The sequence below is a fragment of the Tenrec ecaudatus genome, chromosome 1 (assembly GCF_050624435.1).
Source record: "Tenrec ecaudatus isolate mTenEca1 chromosome 1, mTenEca1.hap1, whole genome shotgun sequence".
NCBI lineage: Eukaryota > Metazoa > Chordata > Mammalia > Afrosoricida > Tenrecidae > Tenrec > Tenrec ecaudatus.
Window position 1 is genome coordinate 117923245 of NC_134530.1, and position 24222 is coordinate 117947466.

The window sequence follows — 24222 nt, forward strand, 5'->3', positions numbered from 1 at the left end:
TTCCAAAACTGATGAAAATGTCAATTTGTTCATTCCACCAGAGCAGACTGCTAATCAAGCTTTCTTTTTAGAGGTTCTGAAAAGATTGCATAACAGTGTGTGACAAAAATGGCCTGATTTGTGGCACACGGGGAACAGGTTTTGCCACCACGACAGTGCACCTGCTCATGTAGCCTTCACAGTGCACCAGTTTGGGGAAAAAAAGAGCATGTCTTTCTTGCCCCCATGCACCTTACTCACTTGACCCTGCTCTGTGCAACTTCTTTCTGTTTCCGCAAATGCAGAGGAACTTGAAAGGACAGCGATTTGACTACATAGAAGAGGTGAAGAAAAAACCCGGAAAGGTGCTGTTAACCATTCAGACAAATGAGTTTGAAAAATGCTTCCAAGAATGAAATCACATTTTTGACAAATGTATTAAGTGTAATGGAAAATAGTGTGAAAGTGCTAAAGTTATCTTGTAAAAAAATTTAAATACATAGCTTTGAAAAATTCCAGTTTTGAGGGGGTACCTCTAGTATATATGTTCTGTGAGAAAAAAGAGATGGAAAGACCAGCATTTGGAAGAAGGAGCCAATTCTCCTTTCCCAAGCATGTAAAAATAAGTTTTAGAATTTTTTTAATCCACCTAGCTTTTGTAATCTGGCAATGGTGATTGGGCAACATTGGTCCTCTTTGTGCCCACCCTACAACAGCTTGATCAAATCTTTGTTAATTTACCAAAGTCTTCAAAGTTCTTCAATTTAGGTCCCAAGTCACCTTATCAAGTTTTCATCTACATTTACATGTAATATTACCTATATTCTCTTCCATTAGGTAGACAATTGATAAATAATCTAAATGATATTTAAATCACTCTGAAATTCTAAAGAACACCAGCAGCATTAGTGTGTCTATTAACTGTATTGTTCGTTATTTATGAATATTTATCTGCTCATCTTTAGAAAACAATATATGCCATAATTAGGAAATTGACCAGAATTAAAATAGAAAACCTTCCCAAATGGCAAAATGTTTATGTGTCTTCTAAAATGATCTAATTTCTCATATGCTTCTTGATCACTGGTCCAAAAACATACAGTAAAATAATTGTACAAACCCGAGTTAAATATTTTTCCACATTTATCACTTTGACCTTTATGCAATCAACATCCCATAAACAGCCAATGCTGATAAGGCTTAAAAGTGCATGTGTGTGTGTGTGTGTGAGTGTGTGTGCACGCATATATATATTGAGGAAAAGGAGAAAGAAGAGTTCCTTTAAAAAGGAGCAGTCAGCTCAGAAACAGGTCAAGGGTAACGATGGGGTTTTCCAGAACTTTGGCTTTCCTCTTAGTCCTCTACTTGCTGCCGGGGGCGAAGGCTTCCTTGGTTCAACTGAGTAACAATGGCTATGAAGACATCATCATTGCTATACAATCTAATGTGCCAGAAGATCTGACTATAATTGAACAGATAAAGGTAAGAAAGATATGGGCTTGTACTTTTGTTCGAATTATGAGTGAAACAATAATTATTTTTGAAACTTCTGAATGCACCATGAGATTAAAAAGTAGCGTGGTTCAGTGAGGACAGAGCTGGAGGGCAGTGGGAGACAAGGTTCTTAGATGGAGCTCTGCCGAGTCTCAAGCAAATCAAAGACAAACACAGGGCCCCCCTGCTCCTCAGTTTCTTGTGTAACTGAATTATTGGATTCATTTGTTCTTTAAATAACTATTTATTGAATGCTTATCGCATGCATAAGGTCCCCTGATGGCCTAGTCACGGAGGTCTAGTGTCATTGTGGTTACCCATTGGGCTGCTAACTACAAGGTCAGCAGTTCAAAACCACATGCTGCTCCAGGGGAGAAAGGGTTTTCCACTCCTGTAAAGAGTTATAGTCTCAGAACCTACCAGGGGCAGTTCGACCCTGTTCTAGAGGGTTGCTATGAGTCAGCATCGACTCAGAGGAAGTGAGAACAAAGGGAAAGTCCAGGATTCATTCTTCCAAAAGCTGGGGGAAATGGTTTTATCTTTCTTTTTGTTGGAGTTTTCATGGTGGGTTTCCAAGTCTGTAATGATTTTCAAGAGTAGAAAGCTTCATCTTTCTCTCTCATAGTGGCAGGTGGTTATGAACTGCTAACACCACAATTAGCAGCTCAACATATAACCAGTGATACTATTTTCAGTTTGTTAGCAGAGCAGCAAACTATGTCTCTCCTATGAATTCTTCCATCAGCAGCGGAGCTCTCAACCCCTTTACTTTTCCCTGTCTTGGATCTTAGATTTTAGAAATGAATATCTATAGGCTATCTGCCTCGCTTTGTATTAACAAAGGCTGTTCTCTACTAAAACTTCTAGACAGCATTGATACCAATTCACTTTACTAGTTGTCTTTGTGTATGTACATCCCTTTAAAACTCATTCTGAAAGAAATAACAGCCCATTTAGGAGATGAGAAAAGTGAAGTTCAGAGCACTAACATAAATTGATTACGATTAGAACCAAAGCTAGATGATGCCGTAGTCCATGCTGAAATAATCCCTGCTCTCAACAAACAGGAGGGTCTGCCTTTGAATAGAGGATTATGAAAAACTGGAAAAAATTAACAGTGTAATATAAAGCTACAATTCAGGGTTGATAGGTAGCAGAGATGGAATGATGAGGCAGGGATCCTGTTCATCAGTCAGTTGCTTTTCCTATTGCTTCTAGAGACGGGAAAGGCCTGTGGAGGGCGTGTGCTCATTGAGGCCACTCTCGTCTGTCCTCCTGACATGTTTTTCTCCTTCGACACCAGGACATGGTGACTTCAGCTTCCAATCAACTGTTTGAAGCGACAGAAAAAAGATTCTTTTTCAGAAAGGTATCTATATTAATTCCTGAGAATTGGACCGACAACACTCAATACAAGAGGCCAAGACGTGAGAGCTACCAGCACGTAAGAGTCAAAAACCTCTTAAAAATTGTATTTCTGAATGTAACCAATTATTCCCAAATTGATTGTTACACAGATTTTCAGACTCGACGCTGTCGATTCTATTTCTGATGCGTTGACCATCTTTTTCAACCTTGTCAGGCTGATATTCTAGTTGCACCGCCTACCCACCCAGGTAGAGATGAACCATACACCAGGCACTTCAAGGACTGTGGGGAGAAGGGCGAGTACATTCACCTCACCCCTGACTTTGTCCTGGGGAAAAAAACAGCCGAGTATGGACCATCAGGTAGGAATATGGTTTAAAAATCCATATTTTATAATACTTGCAAGAGGTCGTTTGGACGCAGGTAAATATGCAAGTCGTACGGTCAGACTCCTAAATTCAAATCCGGGGTCCTTTTCTTGCTCCCTGTAGATGACCTTGGACAAATGACTCAGCTTCTCTGTGATTACCTACTTTGTAAGATTTCTATGAACATTGAATTCGACGGAAGTATTTAGTATACTGTCTGCTACACAGCAGTAGGAATAAAAGCTCCAAGGCAAGGACACTGTATTACTCATCTTTACATTTCCTGAGGCCTAGTATAGTTCTGTATATGTAAACTTAATAATACTGATGGCAGTGTGATAATAATGATTATAGATGCTTATTAGTGGAATGGAGCACATGAAGTTTGATATGCTAGACATTAGTGGACTAAAATGGAGTGATATTGGTCACTTTGGGTCAGAAAATCGCATGACTTACTACCCAGGAGTGACACAATTAAGAGGAATGACAAGGCATTCATTGCCAGCTCTTGCTAAATTCCCAGTAAAATGCTACCAGTGACTGGATTATATCTATCTGCCTTCAAGGAAATAAAATCAATAAAACTAATATTCAAATGTATGCACCAGCCACAACAGTTAATGATGAAGAAATTGAAGAATCCTACCAATATTTTCAGTCACAAATGAATCAAACATACAATCAAGATGAATTAATAGCTATTGGTGATTGGAATACAAAAGTTGGAAACAAAGAGGAAGGAAAAGTAGTGGAAAATATGAAGTTGGTGATAGAAATTGAGCTGGAAATTATATGACAGAAATTTGCAAAACCAACCATTTGTTCACATCAAAGACCATTTTTCAACAATACAAAAGGATTGACAAAATGGAATCACAGAAATCAAACTGACTGCGTCTATGAGAAAGCACAGTAGAGAAGCTCATTAGTAGCAGGTAAAACCAGACCCAGGACCAAGTGCGGAACAGACCATCGCTTGCTCATGTAAGCTCAGGACAAAGCAGGAGAAATTTAAAGAAGGCCTAGGAGCCAAATTACGACCTTGAGTCTATCCAGCTGAATTCAGGGAACATCCCAAGAACAGATTTAATGCACTGAATACTACAGGTAGAAGACTTGGGGAGCTGTGGGAGGACATCCAAACCATTATTCATTTAGGTGGGGGGAAGGTTATTTTAAAAACAGGAGAAAGAAAAGAGCAAAAAGATGTCAGGAGAGACTCTGAAACTCGCCGTTAATCATAGAGTGGCTAAAGAAAATGGATGAAAAGATGAGGTCAGGGAGCGACATGAAAGGTTTAAAAGGGCAGCTGGACAAGCCAAAGCTAAATTCTTCAACAAAATGTGCGGGGACCTAGAATTAGAAAACCAAATGGGGAGGAACACAGTCAGTACATCGGAAACTGAAAAAACTCAATAAAAAAAATCAAGCCTTGAGTTGCCACAAAATATTGAATGATGCAGAGAGCCCCAAGGAAGCTGGGGAAAGACACGGGGTCACCGTATCAGAATGAACTAGTTGACAGTCCATTTCAGGAGGTAGCATGTAAACGAGAACCTATAGTTCTGAAGAAGTGCAAATGGCACAGAATGCGGTAGCCAAAAACATGGCTGCAGGAATTGACGGAATACCCATTGAAATGTTTCAGCAAACTGAAGAAGCACTGGAAGCGCTCATTTGTCTATGCCAGGAAATTTGGAAGAGAGTTACCTGGCCTACTGACTAGACGAGATCCCTATTTGGGCTCATTCCTAACAAAGGTGACCCAACAGAATGCCTGAACTGCGTGGGAATCTCACACAAGTAAAATTTAGTTTCAGACCACCCAACAGTTATTACAGCAGCACAGTGACAGAGAACTACCCGAAGTTCAGGCTGGATTCAGAAGAAGACATGGAACAAAGTGCATCATTGCTGTTGTCACATGAATCTTGGCCCAAAGCAGAGGATACCACAAAGATGCTTATTTCTCTTGTTTGATTAAGCAAAGGCATTCTCCTGTGTGGACCCTAACTGTGCGGATCACCTTGAGAAGAAGGGGAATTCTAAAACATTTCCTTACGCTCCTTCAGAATGTGCACACGGATCAAGAGGCAGTTGTGGGAACAGAACACAAGGGAACACTGCATTGTTCAAAAGCAGGAAAGGTGCGCATCAGGGTTGTAGCCTCTCACTATACTTATTCAATCTGTATGCTGAGCAAATCATCAGAGAAGCTGGAGCATATTACGAAGAGCGCAGCGTCAGGATCGGAGGAAGGCTGATTAACAGCCTGTAGAATGCAGATGACACACCTTGCTTGCTAAAAGTGGGGATGATAATAGAACCTGTGGATGAAGATTTTAGCCTTTAGTGTGGGGGATTATAACTCAATGTAAGGCCGGACAAGTTCCTCTCTACTAGACCAGTAGGAAGCATCATGATCGATGATGAAAGGTTGAAGTTGTCAAGGATTTTGTCTTACTTGGATCCACAGTCAATTGTCATGGGAGCAGCAGTCAAGAAATCAGTTTCTTTGAGGACTAACGTACACATGACCCAAGTCATGGTAGTCCCCTTGGGATCATAAGCATGTGAACGTTTGACATCACATGAGGAAGACCATAGACAGATGATGCATTCAAAATTGCTGGAGAAGAATATTGGAAAGTACCGCGGACTGCTGAAGGGACAAAGGGATCTGTCTTGGAAGAAGTAAGGCCAGAGTGTTCCTTAGAGGCAAGGATGACAAGACTTCATCTTATATACTTTGGACGTGTTGTCAGGAGAGACCAATCCCTGAAGAAGGACATCATGTTTGGTAAAGGAGAAGGGCAGCGACAAAGAGGAAAGCTCTAGACGAGAAAGTTTGGCAAATTGTGAAGATGGCGCTGGATTGTATGGTGTTTCATTCTGTTGTGCTTGGTCACTATGGGCCACAGCTGCCTGAATGGCACCTAATGACAACATATACTTACTGCCTAATATTACTCAAAGTAAATCATTTCAAATATACTTTATTGCAATTATATGACGAACAGCCGTGTCTCTCAGGGTTTTTTGGTTATTATTTTTATTTAGTTTTATTGCAGTTTGAGTAAAGTTTCAAAGAGCAAATTGGTTTCCTATTCAACAATTTATACACTTTTTGTTTTGTGATCTTAGCTGCAATCCTCTCTTTCCCCTAATGCCCCAGGACATGTCAATAACACTGATATCTGTTTATGCCATTGGATAGAGAGAGGCACAAACCGTTATAATAATTAAGGTTTTTGTGCCTTCCCAGAACCAATTGTCACCCCTTTGGCGGCACTATTATTCTCTTTGAGAATTATTTTTACAGATGATAAGCAAGCATGAACAGAGTAAGGAACAAATTCAAGTAAGCACCAGTAAGAAGGGGCAGAACACTCAGGAAAACTTAAAAGAGAAGTGAGCAGGGAAGGATGAACGATTCAAATAATGTTACATGATCTGTCTTAAAAGAGGCTTGAGATTTATAATCTAAATCAGTCTCTCCTACTAAATAGCTTCAAAGGGCCAAAGTCCAGTCTAATCTGCACATATTAAGTATATAATAAATGTGTATTTATTTTAAATGTTGTGGAATGCAAAGTTCAGTTTAGTATAATATACCAAAAAATAATGTTGGCAGTTACAATTTAAATGCTTTGATCCTTTTTAAATATTAAGTAATTTAAGAGATGAATATTTCCATTTGAATTATAAACCTGTACTGAAATCTTTTCCCACAGGGAAAGTGTTGGTCCACGAGTGGGCCCACCTCCGGTGGGGCGTGTTTGATGAGTACAATGAGGATGAGCCCTTCTATGCTGCCACGTCAACAAAAGTGGAAGCAACAAGGCAAGTCCGTTTCAAATTATTGTAAAAGAGTTCAGGCTGCAACTAGTCTTATGTTCCTTCACTTGATTACTCTTCCAATACCACTCATTCGTTTTTGTCTCGATGATTAACAGATGCGATATTTTGAGACGAATATTTCGTTTGTTTTTGTAACTTTATCTGAAAGTAGCCTGTTGCCAATATCAAATACAACTACACTCAAGAGCACCAAGGGCGTTTGGGAGCCAATGTAACTGTTTTTACTCCTCGTTCCCAGAGCTGCAAAGACTCATTTGTGCTGAAATGGGCCCTGTGTTAAGAAGTTTCCTGTGTGCTGAGAACATATCAGAATGGTTAGAACTGCAAAGATTGGACAAATTGGCTAAGAATCTATTTTAACGATGAGTTGGATAAGGGGTCAATTTTTTAAATGCTCATGATCAGGCTGCCTCAAACACTGACAACTGTTTCCAGGTGTTCCGCAGGTATCACAGGTCAGAATCGAGTTCTTCAGTGCTCAGGAGGCAGCTGTATAACAAAACGATGCAGAGTTGATCCGCAGACAAAACTGTATGAAAAAGATTGTCAATTTTTCCCTAATAAGGTGCAAACTGAAAAGGCATCTATAATGTTTATGCAAAGTATTGATTCTGTAAGTATTCACTCATTGCTCCTAGAATTTACAATACAATGATATATTCTCATGTTTTTAAAATATCTGTCCGCATGACCTGAAGGTGAAGATACATTAATATAGAGTTACTTGAAAAGTGGCAGGCACGTAGTAGGCATTTCATCAGTTTAGCTGAAAGGATTATTACTAAAATTTCACCTTAGTATAATATCGATTCCCCATTGACTGTTTTATCTAATAAAAAAAGTAATCGTAGAGCAGAATTTCAATGTTTTCTCCAGGTTTGTGGTTAGATTTTAGCCCTGGTGGCAAGCGTTGAGTCGATGTTGGAATGTCAACTACAAGATCAGTGGTTCAAACCCCTCAGCCGCTCTGAGGGAGAAAGATGATACTAAAGGGTCCTGTAACTCTTTACCGTCTCAGAAACCCTAAATAAGATGGCTATGCGTTGCAATCACGTCAATGGCCTTGGGGATGAAGGTTTTTTAATTTACTTACTTTTTGCTGTATTTGAGTGAAGTGTCAAAGAGCAGATTCTTTTCCCACTCCACAGCATGTGCACGTTTTGTCTTGTGGTACTGGTTGCAATCCCCCAATGGGCCAGCGCCTTCTCATTCCCCACTGGCTCCCTGTCCCACCAGTTCCTTTCCTGTCCTTCCTAACATCTCACCTTGGTTTGATTGCTTGTTTGTTTTGTTTGTTACTCTGGGGCAAATGCTGCCCTTTTAGTTTCATGTGGTTAATTTACTGAATACATCCCTCCCTCCTGTCATTATTCACTTTAGAGGTCTATCTATTCTTTGGCTCAGAAGTGGGATTAGTTCCAGCCTTGAAATTTGTCTAAGGGCCAGCCATCCTCTCGGGGTTCCCTCCATCTCAGTCAGACTGCCCGCGCTCTCTCCCTCTCTAAGCATTTTTCTGGTGATAGGATTGGAAGTTCACCGAGCAGTCTGGTTTCCATTCAACAATTCATACATGTTTTGTTTTATGACATTGATGAAAAATCCACAACGTACTATCACCCTGCCCACTTGCTCTCTCTGTTTCCTGTTTTCGTTGGAAAATGCTGCCTGTGGGATCTTGTGTGGTTGATGGTTTTCTAAGGAGCGCCTACTTCCCTCGTGGTATTGTTCATCGACTCAACATTGAGTCATCAGGATGAGTTTGGGTCCAAGCTTGAGCCTAGGTAGCTAAGGCCATCATCTTGGTTTGGCCACTCTCTGTCAGACAAATCATGGACACACTTTTGAGTTTGGTTCCACGGTTTTCTCCCACTCTCTCCAGGACCTGCTCTGTTGATTCTTTCAGTGCAGTCGCTTGTGATAGCCTGGCGTCTGTTAGTTCTGGACTCTGACTCATGAGGTTGTGGTTTGCATGGTCCCTCATCCTTCTGTCCACTTCTGTGTTTCCCAAAGTGAGGCCACAGGGAGCATAGGACAAGGTGGGCTGCAAAAGCAGGTACTTAGACTTTGTCCTGGATGGTAGAAAAGTTCTTAACTGCCAGCGACGTGTTGAGTATTTTTTTCCTGAAATGGGGGTGGCAGGACAATTAAATTTGGAACCTATGGGATGGCTCTCTTAGTCTTTGGTTTTCATCCTTCATTACTCTGCCTGAAGAGAGGCCGGCAGCTGCATCTTAGCTGGTCACTCTCAAGCTTTTAAGACCCCAGTTGCTACTACCAAAGGAGGATATAAACTATTTCCTTGGTACACTGAATTTTGCCAGTTGACCTAGATGTCCCTTGAGACTATGTTCCCAAGTCTCCGAGCTCAGTGATTCACTCTGTCAAGGTGTTTGTTTGATGTTAAGTTTTGAGAACTTTACCCCTAGATGTATGCTCTGCAGTGAAGATGTCCTAAGTGCAGTAGGTTCAGTTGTGGGCTACCCACGAAAAACGTCACTTGCTCAAATCCACCAGTCACTCCCAGGGAGGAAGATGAGATAGCCTAGTTCTGTAAAGATTTACAACCCCAGAAACGCTGCGGAGCACTTCTGCTCTGTCCTATAAGATCTCTCTGAATCAGAACTGGCTCAACAGCAGAGGGTTTGGGTTGGGTTTTAATGCTCTATAATAGCCTTGGATATATTTGCAGCACATGCAAATAGATATAATCCCATTCACTGTAGTTAGATTTTAAAATGCAGGTTGTTGTTGCTGCTGTTTTGCTCTTACAGCATCCCCGCAGGACTGCCCAGAATTGCCCACACAAGTTTTCTCAGTCTTTAAGGATTGGCCAGGTCTTTTCTTCCATGGAGTGACTGGTAGAGGTGAATTATCAGTCTTTCCATTAGTAATCAAGCACTACCCTATTGACCGCCCGAGTTCCTTTAGAATACACAGTATAAAGTAAACACAGGGAGAGGCTGTTCTATTGTGAGAGGCACAGGGTGGTAGATTGTGGCAGAGGGCAGGGGATAAAGTGAATGAGTTGAAATATCATGTATATGAGCTGTTGGGTGTAAGACTGATGATCTGCTCTGTAAACCTAATTCTCAACGAAAAGTGTAAATTCTACAATAAAACGCTTAGAATATAAAATATTGTGGGGTATAAAAAAATCTTTTTACTCTCTTAGGTCACTGAATTCTGTAATGCCAAAAACCATAATGGTGAAGCGCCAAATCTACAAAACAAAAAATGCAATTTCAAAAGCACATGGGAGGTGATTAGTCGTTCTGAAGATTTTAATGTCACCACACCTAATGCCGCCAGTCTACAGCCTCCTATCTTCTCCTTACTGAAGATCACTGAAAGAATTATGTGCTTGGTTCTTGATAAGTCAGGAAGTATGTCGGTAAGCTTAATGGCCCATTTTTCCTTGATGTGGGAAATGAGGGGTGATTAAAGAGCTAAGAAAACACTGGATTTTCTCTGCATGTGAATGTTCTAAATTGCATGAAGGCATAATGCCCTGTATCTTCCTGGGGCCCTAATCTCAGGAGAGACAAAATAATATTGTAGTAAAAGAGAGATCTCAACTGAACAGACAGACCTAACACCAGCATCCTTGTTTGCTCCCCGTAAAATAGAGGGTTTGCTGCAGAACACTCGGGCTCTTTAGTAAAGCTCCAGGTACAAGATCAGACCGGGAGGTTGAAATGTGCAGTGGATTTAACCATGCTCCCTCTGTAAATTGGAAATGCTTGAGAGACATGAGAATAGTCCAACGGAAGCTGCTGAACCGCACGATCCAGATATTGAGGGAGAGGATAAATGTGCTGAGCTTTATATCTGCAAGACCAAGTAAAGAGGAATATGGACCTTGAAGTGTCACCAAGCAACCAATGTCAATCAATCCCTCAGTGGAGAAATGGGGAGGGGAGGCAGTGAATGACAGAGGAAAGAGGTGAGCTCAGACTAGCCCTCTAGGACTCATTGTAGCTCAGCTGTTTCAGCTTTTGAGTAGCTCTACTCTCCAGGGGGAATTATTGAGTTAAGTGGTTAAATACTGGTCTACTAACTAAGAAATTGTTGGTTCCAGGCTACCCAAAAATACCTTCGAAGGAGGCCTGGTGGCCTGCTTCTGAAAGGTCACAGTCTTGAGGACCCAATGGAATGTAGCCAAGAATCCACTCTAGTTAAAAGACCCAAACTCCAATAAAATGATTTATAAAAAATTTTAAAAGACTCTGCTCTGCTACCTCCTATACTATCATGTGTCCCTTAACACTTATTCATGAGCTATATTCTCCTGTTTCTCAATTTGGAAAAAATTGATCATTTCTTTTTTGTTTTGCTTTTTTATAACACCAGTTGCTGTGCAAAGAAAATTCCTACCAACAAATCCTGTGCACTTGTTTTATATAATCTGCTATTACCTTCCAATGGAAAATCGCATGGTTATTTTTCTTGCGTGTTTTTTTTTTATTCAGAGTTTATTTGACGGTGTCGTTCGCCTAGATAGGCTGAATCAAGCAGCAAAATATTTCCTACTGAAGATCATTGAAGAGGGATCCTGGACTGGAATGGTTCATTTTGATAGTAGTGCCACAGTCGTAAGTGAACTGATCCAAATAACAAGCAGCAATGACAGAGACAAGCTTATGGAGAAATTGCCTACAGCAGCTGGTGGAGGAACTTCCATCTGCTCTGGAATACGAGCAGCTTTTCAGGTGAGAATCATTCTGCAAATATAGATGATCGTTTTGTTGTTATTTTTAGGATATTTTCTTCTTACGTGTGACTGCAAGTATATACAGCCTAATTTTAATTTAATTCGTTTTTTAAAAAAAACAAAAATATGGTGGTAACAAACACATGGAAAAAATAATTTTTTAAAAGTCAGTGAATCCCTGGCACTCTTTGATACTCTCCTTCCTGACATGATCGCTGAAGATAAAATGGGTGCATAAGTAAACGTGGTTAAGAAAGTGATGGCGCCTCATTATCAAAAGATATTGAGTCTGGGGTCTTAAAGACTTAAAGTTAAATAAGTGACCTGACCATCTAGCAGGAAAGCAACTAAGCCCTTATGGAAAAAGCACACCAGCCTATGTGGTCACAAGGTGTTGATGGATCAGGTATCAGATATCAGAAGATCCAAAATAAACAATTATGTTGATGCAAATGAGAGAGGTAGAGTGGAGACCCAAAGTCCGTCTATAGGACATCCCCTCACAGAAGGGTCACACAGAAGGGACAATTCAGTCAGGGTCCAATATAGCCCCAATGAAACACACAACATTCCTCTAGTTCTTGAAGCCTCCACACACCCCCAGCCCACTCTCATGACCCCAGTTCTACCTTACAAATCTTGCTGGACCAGAGTATGTACATTGGTACAGGTAAGAGCTCTCGACACACAGAATTCAGGACAGATAAGCCCCTCAGGAATAGTAGTGGTGGTTATAATATCATGATGGGAGCAGGGGAGGGAGAGAAAGGGGAAACCAATCACAATGATGGATGAATAACGCCCCTCCTCAAGGGGACAAATAACAGAAATGTGGGTAAAGGGAGACAGCAGTTATTTAAGATATCAAAGATTAAATAAATGAATACATAGATAGTTAAATAGATAAATAAATAAAGACATATAATTGATCAAGGATTCACAAGGGTGAGGGGGAAAAAGAGGAACTGATACCAAGGGCTCAAATAGAATTAAATGTTTTGAAAATGATGATGGCAACTTATGTATAAGTGTGCTTGATACAATTGATTTATTGATTGTTTTAAGCTCTGTAAGAGCCACCAATAAAATTATTAATATAATTTAAAAATTAGTCAATCAATGAATGATGAATGACTAAATGACTTTAAAATCAAACCCATACATAATATATAAGACACATGAAACACTTGGCAAAGTTTCTATAAATGGTAGTACTGTGATGTGTTGTTAGTTCTGTAAGACTATAAAACATTTTACCTGTGTTTTCCTTGTGTCTTTGTTGCTTATCTCTATATCTTATGCCCTAAGTCTCAAATGAGATGCTTAGTAATAAATATTTTAAGTTAATTCAATTTTTTCAATATGCTGATAACAAAGAAATAAATATGCCTAAGTGGAATAGAATCATATATATATAGAAATGTACAGGACTTTAGATTTAATCTAGTTCAATCATCTTGTTTTACACAAAGAATTTGGAGCACAAAGAACATACATGACTACTTTCTTAAATACTAATTGACCTAGAAAGTGAAACTAGCAATGAAATTTCATAGATTTAATTGAAGCATCCTGTGAAATACTAAGGAAGAGGATTCTATTTAATATCTGCTTCCCTGTACGCTCCATGAATGCAGACGTCATGCAGTTCCTGCTGAGTCTCAGCATCCAGCACCTTGGCTGACACACTGTAGACAGTGCTCAGCAAGGGAGCAGGAAAGGGCGCAGTCAGGCAGAGGGAACAGCGCTTCCCCGATGGATCTCTCGTCATCTGCTACTCAAATGAGAATCTTCATGGGATGGGGATGCTGTATGAGGAAATGTGTCATGCATGTACGCTTCTGTTGTAGAGCATTATAACACTATCTCCCTATTTCATTGTTTGGTTGTAATTCTCATCATAGAATAAAGTACAATATATAGATTAGTCATTCCTTGCCTACAAACATTAAAAATTAGTAAGGCGGGGAGAAGGTTGTCACTAATTTTCAGATAGAAGCTTTATTAGAAATTTCTATATCCTATATTCTCTTGAGCAAATCCACACACATCTCCACTACTTGTTTCTGGGCCCATGACAGCCACTGCATTTTGTAGTTGTTATTGTTGGGCTAGAATCAGTGTCTCAAAATAGTTTTTTTAAGACACTGTTACAAATTAAAACCGTCAGTGAAGCTAACGCGGAGTTGTTTCCCTGAGCTCGCCCATTATGTGTTGGTGTATGCATGACTTGGATGCCTGTACCTCATGGTGAGAATTCACCTACATGTAACTCAGAATGAATTTTCCACAGCCCCACTTCCACATAATGTTATTTATGTGAGCATTTCCTGCAGCAGATAGATACACACACACACACACACAGAGAGAGAGAGAGAGAGAGAGAGAGAGAGAGAGAGAGAGAGAGAGAGAGAGAGAGAGAGAGAGAGAGAGAGCTAAGATCCCCCAGGGCTATGGACTACAACTCTTTTAACTCTAAAACAGAGACTCTCTTCCATTCTGAGCACTTGTTTATTTTCTCTGGTAATTGTTGTCTGAGTCCTCACCAATTTATTTGATCTAGGAATAACTTATAATTAATGCACTAATTATGTTTGCAGGAGATTAGAAAGAAGTTCCAGGGAACAAGTGGATCTGAAATAGTGCTGATGACTGACGGGGAGGACAGCACTGTAGCGTCATGTATGGAGGAGGTGAAACAAAGTGAAGCGATCATTCATGTGATTGCATTGGGACCATCAGCTAATGAATTAATAATAGAGATGACCAAAATGACAGGTACAATATAAACTATAAATTCTAGCCCTTTGATAGCAATAAAGAAAGGAAGAGGGTATCAACAAATCTCCAGCCCCTGCCTTGCCAGACACTGTGCCAACAGATGGGGACCAGAGTCCAGCCAGACACAATCACTGTTATCAAAGCGATTCCAATGCAGGGGACATTAAAACTGAGGCTGATAAAATGACCATGACATTTGCTCACCTGGGAATGAAGTTGTGCCTGAGTGGAAACCATTAACTCTCCCAGGATTGGATGGAGCCAAGGAGAGAAGGCATCAAAGAAGGTGGCTTCAGGGCTGAGCCTTGAGAAAAGTGTGGAATTTCTCTGGGAGGAAAAAGAAATAGAACAGAAAACAGGCCATGAGCAAGGTCATATTGCAACGATGGTGTAGGACATGTACTGGAAATCCAGGGAGGCCGGAACACAGACTGTGGATTTCAGCGCAGATTAAGAAAATTTTGGGCCGACCAGGCCTCAATAACAATTCTGGATTAAACTTTAGCTATAGGGGCAATGTGGGCTACTGGCAGGTAATTTAAACACACCAGCTGCTCAGTGGAAGACAAAGAAGTCTATCTGCTTCAGTAAATATTTAGAGTTGTGGATATCCTATCTCAGGGTGGCTTGGTGGCACAGTGGGTTGTGCACTGGCTGCTAACCCCAAGGTCAACAATTCAAAACCACCAGTTGCATGTGGAAAAACACATGAGGCTGTCTGCCTCTGCAAACATTTGCAACCTCTGAAACCCAAAAGGGTAGCTTCCCTCTGAGCTGCAGGGTCACTATGCGTCCCAATGAGCTCAGTGGCAGTGAGTTTACATTTCGGACTTATGAGGTCCCTGTGAGTTGGGATCAACTCAATGACAGTGGCTTTGGTTTTTCAGGATAGGTAAGAAGTAGCCCTGATGGCACTGTGGTTAAGCATTGTGTTCTAACCACAAGGTCAGTGGTTCAACTCCACCACTGTTCTGCGAGAGAAAAGGGTAGCAGTCTGCTTCTGTACAAGTTACAGCCTGGGAAATACTGGGGGACATTTTACTCCCTATTAATGGTGGGAGGAGTCAGAGTGGACTCAAAGGCAGTATGTTTGGTTTGGGGGTTTATTGTAGCTGTTGGATTACATGCTTTCAGTGTCTTCTTGAAATATTTATTTTCTTCTCGAGGTTACTCTCCGTCTGTATACCACACCCATTGCTGTTTTATCAATAACCATACTGAGCTAGCTTCTAAAGTAACCTAGCATATATTTGCTTTTTATTTAGATTTATTTTTAGAAACTTCCATTGTTTTTCAAATGTTTTCATAGCTATTGAAGGATTTATTTCTATCCCAAGTGAACTGCCATAAGTAGTACTTTTGCTGACCTCTCTGTGTTGCTTATAATTTTTCATTTTCCTCCTTGCCAGCTGCTGTGAGGAAATGTCAATAGAGCCCTGTTTTAACCCTTCTAATTGTTTGACCCTGATGTGCTATGGCTGGGAAGCTGGAAGCCAATATCGTTAGAATGCCATCTTAAATAAGGTCTTTGGGTGACACACAGGTTTTCTTTAGGCCACGAACAATCAGGCTAGTGGTCAAACCCAGCTCGGTACAACATACAAAGGACATATCTGCTTGCATAAACACCACAGCAAAGGAAACCCTGTGAACACATTGCACTAACAACACGTGGAGTCATCATGAGTGTGAAAGTCATGCAAATTATATCTTGGGCTTCGTGTCCGATATAAAAAGGAAGAATCTTCCTGGACGGCTGTGAGCTTTCTTTAACACAGGCAGTGGAACCACTTTGTTTAGTGTTCTAGTTGACATAGTCTAGCTGTCTCGAGTTTCCAGGTAGCTGTTGAAATAGCTCACCGTTTCTAGGTCTGGCATTTTCCACGAACTTTCACTCTTTGCACCAGACTTCAGCCTATCTTAGTAATACTGAGACTATGAATTGAACATTTTAATACTGCATTCCATTTTGTTACATTATTAATTGCTAAAATCTAATGCGTATTTATTCTAGAAAATAATTTTGTTAGTGTGTGTGCATTTTAGGAGGAATTCATCAATTTGCTACAGACAATGCCGAGAGCAATGGCCTCATCGATGCTTTTGGAGCCCTTGCATCAGGCAACACTGATCTCTCTAAGAAGGCTCTCCAGGTCAGAGTTCCCATTCTTGAGTTTTCATGCTTGCACTTAGACATAATTAAGTAAGAGAAGTTCGTGGTTATATGTTTTGACTTCTGTGTTTTTATTCCAGTTAAGTTTTAATTAAATTTGAAATCATTCTTTTAAATACACTACAATTTTAGGACAAAATGAGACTTTGGTACATGGCTATGCCTTTAAGGAATTTGATCGTAGAACACAAATCACAGAGGAAAGTATGTGTAGTAATACTTCTAAACCCACTCCTTTGCTCGTCTTCTGAATCTCAACAGCTCCACTCACCATTTTAAGTTATTTACATTTGAAGTCCCGGAGTAAACTTACAATGTCTTGATTCATATCTAACGTCAGCCCAACATTTTAACTTTCCCCTAAATGACTGTACAAGAGTCTGTGAGTCCCATATCCATTTCCACATATGGATACAAAGTCTATTAAAGTTGTTTCTTGCCAAACCACTGTTCTTCCCTCTCCCAATTCACCAAGTCTCTGCTATTAAAATTTGCCATAACTACCTAATCCAACCTAATTCCTCATATCTTCCAGCAACGAGGATTATAGAGGAATATTTAGTATGTGTTAAGTTGCATGTTAGGATACAAAAGAGACCCCAATATTGAAGACAATTTAAGTAGAACATCTATTAATTCTTAAAAGAGACAAAATAGCACAAAGACACAGACGCATCATCCGCATGAGGGAGACCATTAGCACAAGGTCATAATGAGAATCTGCGGTTTCTCAGTCAGGACACTAGTTAAATAAGGCAAGGAACAAAGGAGACTGTCCCAAATGTATGATTGGTGGCAGATCAATACAAATTCAAGAAGGGAAAACAGAAACGGGACCTTGACCATGACTGGGACACGCAGATCATGTTGCATAGAAAACCTGACAAGATTGCGCCAAAGCCTTCCAGCCTCAGCAGTCTGGGCATGACTGTCCATCAAAGCCCCTCCAAGACGGCTCCTCCCCAGGCTGGAGGGAGAAAGGTGAAGGTAATCCACTTTCCTTAGACTCTGCCTGTGGGCAAGAGTGGTTAATAATAGAGAACAATTCAATAAAGTTTAATCTATCCCAGCCACAGAAAACCTCATCTTTCTCCCTCAGAGAAGCCTGTGGTCTTAAACTGATGACCTTGTGGTGAGCAGTCCAATGTATATATAACCCCTGAGGCCACAAGAGCTCCTTCCAAATACACTCACTCACCCACCCATTCACTCACTCACTCACTCACTGACCCATTCACTCACCCACCCACACACTCACTCACTCACTCACCCATTCACTCACCCACCCACGCACTCACTCACTCACTCATTCACTCACCCACCCATTCACTCACCCACCCACGCACTCACTCACTCACTCACTCACCCATTCACTCACCCACCCACGCACTCACTCACTCACTCATTCACTCACCCACCCATTCACTCACCCACCCACGCACTCACTCACTCACCCATTCACTCACCCACCCACACACTCACTCACTCACTCATTCACTCACCCACCCATTCACTCACCCACCCATTCACTCACTCACTCACCCTTTCACTCACCCACTCACGCACTCACTCACCCATTCACTCACCCACCCATTCACTCACTCACCCACCCACACACTTACTCATTCACCCACCCACTCACCCACCCACTCACCCACCCATTCACTCACCCACCCACGCATTTACTCATTCACCCACCCACTCACCCACCTACCCACTCACTCAATCACCTATTCACTCACCCTCTCACTCACCCACCCACCCACTCACTCACTCATTCACTCACTTACCCACTCACCCACCCACTCATCCACTCACCCATTCACTCACACAACCACTCACTCAATCACTCGTTCATCCACTCATTCATTCACCCGCCCACTCACTCACCCACCTACTCACTCACTCAATGACACACTCACCCATTCATCCAATCACCACCCACTCACTCACTCAATCACTCACCGACTCACCCATTTACTCACCCAACCACTCACTCACTCATTCACCCACCCACTCACTCTCCCACCCACTCACTCACTCACCCAGCCACTCAGCCACCCACCCACCCAGTCACACACTCACTCATTCATCCACTCACTCATTCACCCACCCACTCACCCACCCACCCTCTCCGTCTCCCTCCTCCAGCAGCCCACGCCCTCCATCCTGCCCTCCGGCCAGTCCTTCTCTGTGCCCAGCACACTTCAGGGCGCGTATGTAAGTAATGGGAGGCCATGTCTGAGACAGTACAGCCTATGCCTCTTCTCTAACACTTTCCTTACACCCTGTCTTTTCTTTCAGAGCCTGTAGTTCCACGTGCTCTGACTGAAACCTGCCGTATCCCAGTCAGTTTGCAGAGGTCACAGATCTAACGTAGTATGCCATATGCAAGCTTTATCTCGGTCCAGACATGAAACACTTTCTTTAATAGAAAGATGAAACTGTTATTTCGACAGTCATTAAACTTTACAATATGTTCAAACAGCTTGAAAGTAAAGGATTGGCCCTCACCGGTGACCTCTGGATGAATGGAACTGTAGTCATTGACAGCACCGTGGGAAAGGAAACGTTCTTTCTCGTCACATGGAACCGAGCAGCTCCACAGATTTCTCTCTGGGATCCAAATGGAAAACAGATGGGAAAATTCACAGAGGATACAAAATCCAAAATGGCGCATTTCACCATTCCAGGAACTGCCATGGTGAGAGACCAGCCTTTAGACTTCCCCTTAACAAGTTGTGAGGTTTAGAGTAAATTATTTCATATTGCACATACTCTTTCTGAAATGCTTTCGGTCAATAAAGTGTTATCTTCAAACTTAAGCTCAAAATAGAATGTGCTTTTTATCATTGTCTAAACCTAGTAATTCATTAGGAGAAAAGGGGAACTTATGTAACAGGGGTTGGGAGAAAAGGGCAAACTCTATTTGGCCAAAAACTTTGGAGAGGATGTGTGGAGGAGGCGTTCCAACACGGTGTGCACAGAGCTAGCGCCTCTTTCCTTATTGGCCCATTTAGGATTGCACAATCGGACAACTGGGAGGTTAAAACCAAAAAAAGGCCAAACAAAGGCATCTTATCAAAATTAATTTTGTCAGGGGATGCTTTAGCAGGTATATAACCCATGCATGGCACTAGTGTGGGTGTTTCTCTAAACGACCACGTTCTCACCTGTGGACTGTTGTACCAAAACCCAACCCAATGCCGACTGACAGCAGTCCTACAGAGGATTTCTAATACTGTGCATCTTTCTGGGCAACCGGGCACGCTCGCATGCTCAGCCCACCCCGGATGTCAGCAGCTCAGGGCTATCCCACAGTGCATCTCGGGCTCCCTGTGGGAACACAGAAACGTGATGAACGTTGAAGGCTTACTGCACTCCCGTTCCTAGGTGGGCACTTGGACGTACAGTCTTAAAGGCACAACAAACTCAGAAGTATTAACTATCACAGTAACTTCCCAAGCGTCAGACCCTTCTGTGCCGCCAATCACCGTGACTACTAAAATGAATGCAGACACGAACAGCTTCCCCAGCCCAATGATTGTTTATGCAGAAGTTCAACAAGGGTTCCTACCTGTTCTCGGAGCTACCGTGACTGCCTTCATTGAATCAGCCAGCGGGAACGTGCAAACTTTGGAACTTTTGGATAATGGTGCAGGTAACTGGCAGATTTTTTTTAAATAAGCCTGTATTTTTGAGTTAGTTTATTGTGCCTGACTAATACAGTTTTCATAGATGGTGATTTGTAGCAGTATGAGGAAGGAGAATAAGCCTTAGAAAATAGATGGCGATAACCAAAGAACAAAGAGACAGTCAGGAAGCTGTTCAGATTATATCTACAAAGAGCTGAACACAGTGTGTATCAGATGATAAGCACTCAGTAAAATTTAGCGACTGCCACCACTATTATTTGTCTGGTACGTCCAGTTGTCTTAGAGCAGTTTAGCAACCATATGAAATATTAGTTGGCCAATAATTTACATTTTTAACAAGTTCAACAGCTGTGCAGCTGCTGATGATTCAAAGACCTAATTTTAAGAACTACTGACAGAAAAGAAGATTACACTCCCTGCGAATTTGATTCCCAAGAATGATACTTGGTCTCTTGACTAGAAAAATTGACCCATTGACATTCAGTGTTATTGTTGCTACATGTGGGTATGTTGCTAGTATTTTGCTGTGTGTTATTGTTTTTTGGTTTTGTTGGTTTCTTTGTTCTCTCTCTAGTTCGGTGTTATGTTGAGCACAATTTTCATTGTACTGATTCTGGGTGTTGTAAAAGGAAGCAACACTGCCCTCTTCTTGCTCAAAGGTTTATCCTAATAATAGATAGGTCTTGCACTGCCGGAAGAGGAACAGGTAATGCATCGTAGAGTAAGAGCTGAATATTAAGAAATGAAAGCAGACTGGTTGGAGCTACATCTAAAGAGGTACTTTCTAGCTGATGACGGTGAGAACTAAATCCTAGGCGGAACGCCTGCTCTTCAGTAAGGATTTTACGGAATAACAGAGGAATGACAATCAATGAACAAAGCAAGTTGAAGTAGACCAATTTGCTGAGAGATCAGAAGAGTCCTATAAGAATCTGCATGTAAAATAATAAGGGCCAGACAGGTGAGGTGTTTTATTATGCACAAATATAGATATATTTACAGTAACTCAGATCTTTATATTATAATAATAATTAAAGGATGTGAATTCAATTAGATAATGTCTTTTGGCAGAGCATAATTCAACTATTCTCCAAGGGACGATATCAACGTAGGAATCCCAATGTTGTGCATATACATATAAAGGCCTGATGCATAACTTAGAAAATGTATGTCTTAGAAAATGTATGTATTACCTTGCAGTAATAATGTATTCCTTGACTCCTATTACTAGGTGCTGATTCTTTGAAGAATGATGGGGTCTACTCCAGGTATTTTACAGCTTACACAGAAAAGGGCAGGTACAGCCTAAAAGTACGAGCTCATGGAGGAAAAAACACTGTCACACGAAGCTTGGGGCATCCATCGAATAAAGCTCTCTATATACCAGGCTGGGTGCTGGATGGTGAGTAATTTGTGTCATGAGAAATCAAGTGTTAATGGAAATAATAGGCTTCCAACACTCTACTACTAAGAGTATAATCTTTCACCTTTATAGAATGAGGTTGTCAGCTGTTCTTGGAGTTCCTGGCTTGTTCAAATAGTAAATATAATAGGCTGCTAACCAGAAGATTTGAGGTCTGAGTATGCCAAGAGGCACCTCAGAAGGAAGCCCTGAGGATCTACTTCCACAAACCAAACCTGTGAAACCCAGGGCATTCCCTGTGGCCTACCCTGGCCATTAATCATAATTAGCTGAATAGCAAACGTTTGTTATACTTATTAACAGTAGTTGGGAGCAACCTACCTAGATCAAACCTAATAAAGCTAATTTTCAGCTCAAGAGGAAAGAAACAAGGCAGTATGCCATGAGCCTAAGTACAAGTCAGTTGCAGAATTTTCCCTAAATTCACATATGTTGTCAAAGATGAGCCAAGGTGTAAGTATTTATTTGGCAAGTCAAAAGAAAAAAATGTGTGGATTAAAGTGACGCGAGTGATTGAGGACAAATTATTTGATAGTTTTCCTTTGTCGTGTCCCTCATGTAGTGAGGTTTTAGGCATTTCTGTTCGCAGTCGGAATGACCATGAGAAGTATTGCTCCTTAGCAGGGAAATGGAAAGGGACTGAGCAGGTGCTCGGGAGTGCAAAGGTCCGGGCAGGCATCTGCCCAGGATGGGTCTCACCTTGGGGATAGTTTGGGAAAGTTAAGCAATTCCTGGAAGAAAGAGAGATACTGAATTAATACTATTACTCGAGTAATTAATATAATTACTCTATGCACCCTTAACACTAAGTAAATTTTCAAGGCAATTCTATTCTGAAGGGTCCAGTCTGGATGCTAAGGGGAGAATTCTTCCACCAGAGAGTTTGTCAGAACAAAGACCAAGGCAATGACTCTCCTAGAGGAAATGTGTCTTCATGCACCTTAGAGGGTTTGGTTTGTCCAACTGCCTAGCGATTTTCTGAGATACAACAATGGTGAATGGAGAGTTAATAATATAAAATGAGAAAACAATTCCAAAGTCCTTCTTAGACAGACTTATATGTTCACTAAAAATATTAAGGATATGAATGTTCGGGGACACAGCTAATCAAAAACTGCCATTGGTAAGTCTCATCATCTTTCAAAGATGACATCCTTGGGTTATAACTTCAAAATACTTTGTTCTTGTAGAATTTTCTCTATGTATGACTTTGTCAATACAGTAGGGGGAGATGAGATTATATAATATGAATATAAAGCTTTGGGATAAGGGAAATCAATAAATTGGGTTCTGAAAAGACCAACAAATTATAAACCAGAAGGTTTTTAATGCAGGGAAAATTGAAGAGAATCCACCAAGACCAGAAATAAATGCAGATAACCAGACACGTCTGGAGGATTTCAGCAGAACCGCAACTGGAGATGCTTTTGTGATTTCAAATCCCGCCCCTCCAAACGCACCTGATATGTACCCACCAAATCAAATCACAGACCTGGATGCTCAATCCAATGAGGATCAGATTACTCTCACGTGGACTGCACCAGGAGATGATTTTGATGTTGGAAAAGGTAAGATGTGGTTTCATGTGGTACTTACTTACATCAAGTGTTTGAGAGAATACATGCTGCAAAAGGTTGAAAAGTAGATGAGACACAAAGCAATTTTCAACCGACATCAACGTTCATTTTGTAATCCTAACTGACATTCTAATTGTATAATGTAATGTATTGTCATCAGTCAGACAGGGCACATTTTACCTAGTCTCACGTTTTCATATCATGCAGATAAAAATTGGCACACTTTTCAAAGTCAGAATTCAGCTTTATTTTTCAACTGTGTAAGGCTTGGTAGATGAGTATAAATTTTGAATAACTGAAGAATCTTTTTGACACTGAAAAACAGGAATTTAAAGTAACATGCTTCAGTTTCTAAGTTACCTGTAATGTTTCCCCCTTAGTCGAACGGTACGTCATAAGAATAAGTGGGAGCCTCCTGGATCTCAGGGACAACTTTGACAATGCTCTTCAAGTGAACACCTCCGAGCTACTACCAAGTGAAGCCAACACCAAGGAAACCTTTGCCTTTAAGCCAGGCAATGCCGCAGACGAAAATGCAACATACATATACATTGCCATGCAGAGCGTGGACAAAAGCAACTTGACATCCAAAGTCTCTAATGTGGCTCAAGTCCCTTTGTTTGTTCCTCAAGCAGATCCAGGTCCTGATGACTCACCTGAGAATCCTCAGAATCCCGGTGGGAACAGTCACAGTTCCGGGGTGAATATTTCCACCTTGGTGTTGTCTGTGGTTGGGGCTGTGGCTCTTGTTAGCATTATTTTAAGTACCACCATTTGTGTTTTAAAGAAAAAGAAAAATGCAAATAGACCTAGGACTGGGTTTTAAGA

General features: G+C 41.1%; 1 protein-coding gene across 1 annotated transcript; it reads left to right on the forward strand.

Annotated features, from left to right (window-relative positions):
- Positions 1-1302: 1302 nt before the first annotated feature.
- LOC142436734 (calcium-activated chloride channel regulator 4-like) lies at positions 1303-24220 on the forward strand. Its single transcript, XM_075540210.1, has 14 exons — positions 1303-1461; positions 2777-2917; positions 3056-3203; positions 6947-7055; positions 7509-7686; positions 10246-10464; positions 11543-11782; positions 14385-14562; positions 16612-16718; positions 19227-19442; positions 20132-20399; positions 21626-21796; positions 23152-23385; positions 23775-24220. Exons 1-14 carry the CDS (start codon positions 1303-1305, stop codon positions 24218-24220), a joined length of 2814 nt encoding a protein of 937 aa, XP_075396325.1.
- Positions 24221-24222: the final 2 nt, after the last annotated feature.

Coding starts and splice junctions, on each gene's coding strand:
- LOC142436734 (XM_075540210.1), top strand. CDS start 1,303: ATGGGGTTTTCCAGAACTTTGGCTTTCCTCTTAGTCCTCTACTTGCTG. Junction 20,400..21,625: donor ACTTTTGGATAATGGTGCAG/GTAACTGGCAGA, acceptor TCCTATTACTAG/GTGCTGATTCTTTGAAGAAT. Junction 23,386..23,774: donor TGATTTTGATGTTGGAAAAG/GTAAGATGTGGT, acceptor TTTCCCCCTTAG/TCGAACGGTACGTCATAAGA.